Here is a 6,142-nt window from a genome sequence, read left to right on the forward strand (position 1 = left end):
GCTCAGACAGTTGCAACAAAGCGATACGTGGCCCTGCTCCACACAGACATCACAGGGAAGGAAGGGATGAGCAGAGCCCCACGTTCCTCCTCTCTCTGAGCTCCTCCCAGTCATCTCAGTGCTCACGGGGAAGCTTTTCAAGGGGGGAACCTGGACAGAGCATCCCTCAGAACCACCCCCCCCTCAGATGCCCTGGGGTCCATCTCCTGCCTGCCCCAGAGCCACTCACCTGCAGGGGCACCCAGGACCCAGCCAGGCAAGGGGCTGCAAAAGCCCCATCCTCTGGGGACTTGCTCCTGGGGCTGCTGCGAAGGGCGGTAACCAGAGGAAGCATCACCAGGGCACATCCATCAGGAACTGGGACCCTTGGAGCAGCATCACCCACCACAGCCTTTCCCAGCACTCTGGGAACATACCCACAACCCGGCTCTGCATAAGGGAGCCCTGTTTGCCTCTTGTTCCTGTAGGTGAACCAAGAAATACTCTCTGTAATGCATCTTTAGGGCAAAGTAGGTGGCTTTTGAGCATCAACAGGAGCAGAGCAGGTCCTGCAGCACCACAAGCACAGGGCCAGCAGAGCAAGAGGAGCAGGCAGTGGCTCATCTGCCCGTCCTCCTCTTGCACCTCCACATACTCCAGAAGCCAAAGCCATGTGATGGGACATCTGAGGAGCTGCCAAGGCTACTTGTCCACCTTACAGCTCCTGAGCCTCCAGTACAAGGCTCCAGCCCTCCTCTCCTGCTCTCCATCCGGGTCTGGGCTGGCTGGATCCATCCCCATTGGAGCAGCCAAGCTCCCTGAGAGCTCTTGGGGCTGCTCCAGAGAAGCAAAGGCTCAGGTTTACCCACAGAAAAGGACTGGACACACACAGAGACAAGCAGACACTTCCAAAGCCTTCATACAAACACATCCCTATACAGCCACAGCCTTTTTACACTATTTACAACAGCAGCTGGGGCACAGGCAGGGGTCGGGCTTGAGGCTACTTGTGCAAAGCAAAGGGCCAGCAGTGGTTGTCACTGCCTGTGACACATCTGCCACGGGAAAAGGCTTCCCTGACCCAGGAGGGGACACCAAATTCTTGCTGACGCATTGCATGCTCATCTTCCTCAAAACCAGCCAGGGTTCTCCTCTGGCTTCAACAGTGGCACAGACTCCATTGACCCCCCAAGTCACAAGAGATGGGCAAAGCCTGCAGTGCTGCATCCAGCTTTGGGGGAACAGTAAGAGAGGGGTGTGGAGCTGCTGAGCAAGTCCAGAGGGAGGGCCATGGAGATGCTGCAAGGGCTGGAGCAGCTCTGCTCTGGAGCCAGGCTGAGAGAGCTGGGCTGGGTCAGCTGGAGAAGGCTCCTGAAGGGGAGACCTTAGAGCAGCTCCAGTGCCTAAAGGGGCTGCAGGAAAGCTGGAGAGGGGCTTGGGACAAGGGATGGAGGGACAGGCCAAGGGGAATGGCTTTAACCTGCCTGAGGGGAGACTGAGATGAGCTCTTAGGCAGAAGCTCTTCCCTGTGAGGGTGCTGAGGTGCTGGCACAGGGTGCCCAGAGAAGCTGTGGCTGCCCCATCCCTGGCAGTGTTCAAGGCCAGGTTGGACACAGGGGCTTGGAGCAAGCTGCTCTAGTGGAAGGGGTCCCTGCCCGTGGCAGGGGTTGGAGCTGGATGAGCTGTAAGGTCCCTCCCAACACACAGTCTGGAATCCTCTGTGATCCTCCACCAAGAGCTCTCCTCATCTCGGCACTGGCAGAATCCTGCGGGAGTGGAGCAGGGTCCCCATAGCTGCGGCAGTCTGTGGTGGCTGGCACAGGGCGTCACCCTGCAGGCGGTGGGGCAGTAGGGGCGCAGAAGCAGAGGGTGTATGAGGAATACACGGGGCTCATCTGCAGGTTCTCGTCTCCAAAGTCACCACCGAAACCACATCTCACATCTCTGCAGGACAGTGAAGGGGGGAGAAGAACACTGGTGAGATGGCTACTGGGGGCAGGAGGCTGCTGGTGCTCCGCACCCCTCCAGGCAGCACCAGCAGCAGGATTAGAGCAGAGACCTGCTGGGGGGCTCCTGTTCTCTTAGGAGGGCTCAGCGCCAGCAACAGCACCACCTCTCACTCGCCACCACCTTATCTTGGGCACTGGGGAAGGGAACAGATTCTGGGAACTGCGACTTGTGGGGCCTGCCTAGAGGGAAATGCTTCATTTGGTTTAAATCCAGTTCCCTGCTTGGGCTGTCACCCGGGGACCCCTCTGGGGAGGGAGCACAGCCTCTGCCTCAGCTTCCCCAGCAAGGAAGCTAGCAGGGAGCAGACCCCCATGGCAGGGCAGAGCTGGTGGAGATGCCAGCACAGCACCACCACCTGCCCCAGCAGGGCCTGGCCATGGGCTGGGATTCCCCCTCGGCCACCACAGACACCCTCGGGAGCAGTTCCTGCTCTGCACATGCACAAGTTTCACTTCCACAGGCACACGTCAAGTGGTGCTTATCGAGTCCAAATCCTCCCTTTTCCTCCCTCCAGATGGGATATTTCCACAGAGCTGACTTTTTGCAGGCTGGGGAATGCCACAAGGGGAAAACACACTTTTCCATCTCCTCACCGTCCCCCATAGCAAAGAGAACCCTCCGTGCAGCAGTCACAGAGATGCTGCAGGCAGGGCAGAGCCACAGGGTCTGCAAACCTTCCGAAGGTGCCAACAGCTCTGCAGATTGTGCTGTTTGGCACCTTTCTGCAGTGGAATTCCTGTCCCAGCTGAAAGCACTTGGAGAGGGATGGGGGGGACATCCAGGTGAGCCCCCAACAAAAGAAAGGACAGAAGGATCCCACCTGCAGCCAGACCCAGGCTCTAACGCTGCAGCCGGAGCCTCGCTGGCAGCAGTGCTGGGCCAGGCTCTGCCAAGCTGGAGGTGATGAAGAAGCCCCATCCCAGTGTCCTGCCCCACTGGCTCAGGGAACAGCAGGATCCGAGCTGTGTTTGTACCTTCCAGCACTTTATCCAGGTCTGCAATGAACTCATCCAGCTCCTGCGTGTCACCAAGCTTTGCTGGTGGAGAGAAACAGAGTCAGGTCTCTCCCATTCCCCAACATGAGAAAGAAAAGATCCTACCCCTTGCTTCCAAGCACAACTGCTGCAGCTGCCTGCTGTGCCTGTGCCAGCCAAGGGCTGCCTGAGGGCAGTGGGAGGGGGTTTGGGAGCTGCATCCACAACAGGGACCTGAACTGCACAGTTCAGTAGTAATCCCAGCCACACACCCCCAGGTAGCTCCACATCACCCATTCTGCTGCAGGATGCTCCTGTCTGCACACACACCTCAGAGCTGAGAATGCTATTGAAGGCAGCATGGGCAGGAGAAACCCAGGACTAACTCTGCCTGGAGACACAGCATTTCCTGCCCCAAAGCATATCCAGTAGGGCTCCACCAGCACCCCTCCTGGGGCCAGCCCATAGCCGGGGAGCTGAGACAAACGTGAGGGGGAATCCCCAGCAAACAGCCCTTCAGACAGCCTGCTCAGCCTCACCTTTGGAGGGGTAAGCACTGGCTGGGGTGTTAAGGTCCTCCTCGCTGCAGTTGAGGCTGCTTCCTGGGGACGAGCTGGTACCTGCAGTTGTGAAGCGTCAGTCACCAGCCATAGCCACAGGCACCTTATAATAAAGCTGCAGGGGCAGGGACTGATCATGCGCATGGCACACAGCCCTGGTCCACCCTCGCTCTTGCCCCATCTGCTCTGCCCCTGCTATGAGGACTACTTGGGAAAAGGAAACTGAGCTGCTCTGCCAGGTCCAACAGCACCAGAGGTTGCCTGAGCACAGCCAGGGTTATTATAATGAAGCAGCTCCCTCTGAGCTTCGGGTTATCTCAACCCTTGTGCCATTCTGCAGCAGCCAATGCAGCAGATGTTGGCAGCCCCTGGGTCAGCAACCCATGCCCACGATGGGCCAGGTGAGCAACTCGGAGGCAGGACCAGCAGGAAGCTCGGTAGTTTGCCACGGAGGTTTGCCCCAGAGCTCCCAAAGCTGCTCCATCCCGAGGGACACCATCCCCTCCAGGACGCCTCCTCGCTGCCCAGCCCTGACTCACTCTCCAGCTCATCGATGCCGCTGTCGTACACCCTGGTCCCTGCTTTCCTCTTCAGCTCCTCCAGATGCTGCTCGTACTGACGCGCGGGGCCCCTGTCAAAGTCCTCCATCACTTCATCAAACTCCCGCAGCAGGTCACAGAGCTCGTCGGCCATCGCTGGGGACGAGGTCAGCCTGAGGCAGCACCGGCACACGGCGCCCCGGGGATGCTGAGCTCGGCGGCACCGGCGGAATCCCGCGGGTCTGCGGGGAAGAGCCGATGGGGGCCGCGCTCGCACGTGGCGGGGAACAGGACACGGCCAGAAGCTGCCGCCGGAGCCCCGCGCTCCCTCCGCTCCCGGGAATGTCCCAGCAGGGGGTCCCGGTGCAGAGCCCTGCGGGAGCGGAGGGACCGGGGGGGGTGGAAGGAGACGACGGCGCAGCACTCACTGTCAGGCGCGCTCCGGTCCGGGCGGCGGCACCGCGAGCTCCGCCGATCGCGGCCGTTTTAACCCCGGGGCCGCCCCGGACGCTGGGCGGAGCGTCCCGGAGCCCCCTCCCCTGCGCACCGCAGTGCTCCCACCTATCCCCTGCCACCGTGGGTCCGGGGCGGCATCTCCCCTGTCCCCCCACGGCAGGACCAGGGATGACATCCTCCCCCCCCCCCCCCCGAACTCATCTCGTGACACCCGGGACCCGCGGAGGTGGGGACAAGGGGCCTGAGGACCTTGGTCCCGAGGAGCTGGGCGGCCTAAACCCAGCCACGGGGATCCACCCTAGGCGGGCAGCTGCCGGCAGCATCCCTCCGTCCCAGCCCTGCCTCCGCCCATTCCTTGCCTCCATCCCACCCCAGCTCCCTCCTTAGTGCTGCTGGTCCCCTGCATGGTGGGATCCCGGGCCAGGCTGGCTTCTCCCTCAGCTGGAAATGTTCTTGAGACCTTTACGATTCCTGCCAGGTGCCCTTTTCCTTCCCTGCATCACCAGCCACCAGGATGTGAAGTCCTGTAGGATGTTTCCCACTTGTCTTTGCTCTCCTTTAACTAAGCTCCACAGAACACACCATGTGTTCAAGGCCAGGTTGGACGGGGCTTGGAGCAAGATCCTCTAGTGGAAGGTGTCCCTGCCCGTGGCACGGGGCTGGAACTGGATGATCTTTAAGGTCCCTTCAACCCGAACCAGGCTGGGACTGTATGAAATACTGACGCACACCCAGCAGTGAGAGCACAGGGTGCTTTTGAGGGAGAAAAAAGCCTGTGTCCTTCTCAGGAAGCCATTCCTGGGTTCTGTTGTTGCTTCTCAGTGCTGGGCTGCCCTCACGTGGAGTTCGTAGCAATATCCCCGTTGGTAGCCAGAGCAGTTTCTAAGCCTTGTGATGTGTACAAAGACCCCACAGGGATTGTTGCATTCCCTGTAAGAATGACCGCGGGCTTCCCCACAAGCCCTCTTTTGCCCATCACCCCTCATCTTCTCCATGTGATTCCATGAAAAAGGGAGTCTCTGCCACCCTCTAAATACTGGAACATGGGGATAAGGTGCACTCTGAGCCTGCTTTTCTCCATCCCACGCAGGGAAGGCTGCCCACATCACCTGCTTTTTTCTTGGGTTCCAAATTCTTGGTGGACCTTGGAAACAGCTCCGAGAGCTCCACCACCGAGGGAACACCTCATCCTCCTCGGCACATGGCTGGTAACGGCCTCAGGCTGCCAGGACTGCCAGGAGATAAGTGTCACTGCACCACATGGGAACAGCACCACCACCGCTGGCAGTGGGCCGAGGAGCAGTCACCCTGACATGCCAGAGGCTGCCTGGGAGGAACGTGGATGGTCCCCAGAGGTGCAGCTCTTGCAGGTGGTGTAATCCTGTAGTATGTCTGCACAGAGCAGTGTGGACATGGTGCTGTTACACAGACGGTGCTCAAGTGTGTTGGTGGCCTCAAAACCTTCAGCAGGCTCATGGTACCCTGAGTTTATCCACTCCTGCAGACCCAACGGCACCACTCAGCTCCAGAGCTTATCACTGCTTGTGGGGCTCTGAGCAGATATCTCTCAGCACATGCTCCTCTGCTGTTCTCCAGCGACTGCTTCTCCACCTGCCCCAACTGT

General features: G+C 59.8%; 1 protein-coding gene across 2 annotated transcripts; it reads right to left on the reverse strand.

Annotated features, from left to right (window-relative positions):
* Positions 1 to 596: 596 nt before the first annotated feature.
* LOC134172135 (regulator of cell cycle RGCC-like) lies at positions 597 to 4,595 on the reverse strand. Of its 2 annotated transcripts, XM_062634988.1 has the most exons (6): positions 4,491 to 4,595; positions 4,063 to 4,218; positions 3,503 to 3,583; positions 2,964 to 3,026; positions 1,875 to 1,923; positions 597 to 606 (listed from the first exon to the last, which is right to left on the reverse strand). In XM_062634988.1, the coding sequence occupies exons 2-5, from the start codon at positions 4,214 to 4,216 to the stop codon at positions 1,916 to 1,918; spliced, it is 306 nt and encodes a 101-aa protein (XP_062490972.1). In that variant the 5' UTR covers positions 4,217 to 4,218; positions 4,491 to 4,595; the 3' UTR covers positions 597 to 606; positions 1,875 to 1,915. The 2 variants fall into 2 exon arrangements, with proteins under 2 accessions (XP_062490972.1, XP_062490971.1); XM_062634987.1 differs by lacking the exon at positions 597 to 606 and having other exon boundaries at positions 873 to 1,923.
* Between the last annotated feature and the right edge of the window lie 1,547 nt (positions 4,596 to 6,142).

This window comes from Pezoporus occidentalis, unplaced genomic scaffold (assembly GCF_034315485.1).
Source record: "Pezoporus occidentalis ecotype Australia unplaced genomic scaffold, CSIRO_AGI_Poc_V1 ctg441, whole genome shotgun sequence".
Taxonomy (NCBI): Eukaryota; Metazoa; Chordata; class Aves; order Psittaciformes; family Psittacidae; genus Pezoporus; species Pezoporus occidentalis.

Coding starts and splice junctions, on each gene's coding strand:
- LOC134172135 (XM_062634988.1), bottom strand. CDS start 4,216: ATGGCCGACGAGCTCTGTGACCTGCTGCGGGAGTTTGATGAAGTGATG. Junction 3,584..4,062: donor CGGCATCGATGAGCTGGAGA/GTGAGTCAGGGC, acceptor TCACAACTGCAG/GTACCAGCTCGTCCCCAGGA. Junction 3,027..3,502: donor CAGTGCTTACCCCTCCAAAG/GTGAGGCTGAGC, acceptor TCTCTCCACCAG/CAAAGCTTGGTGACACGCAG.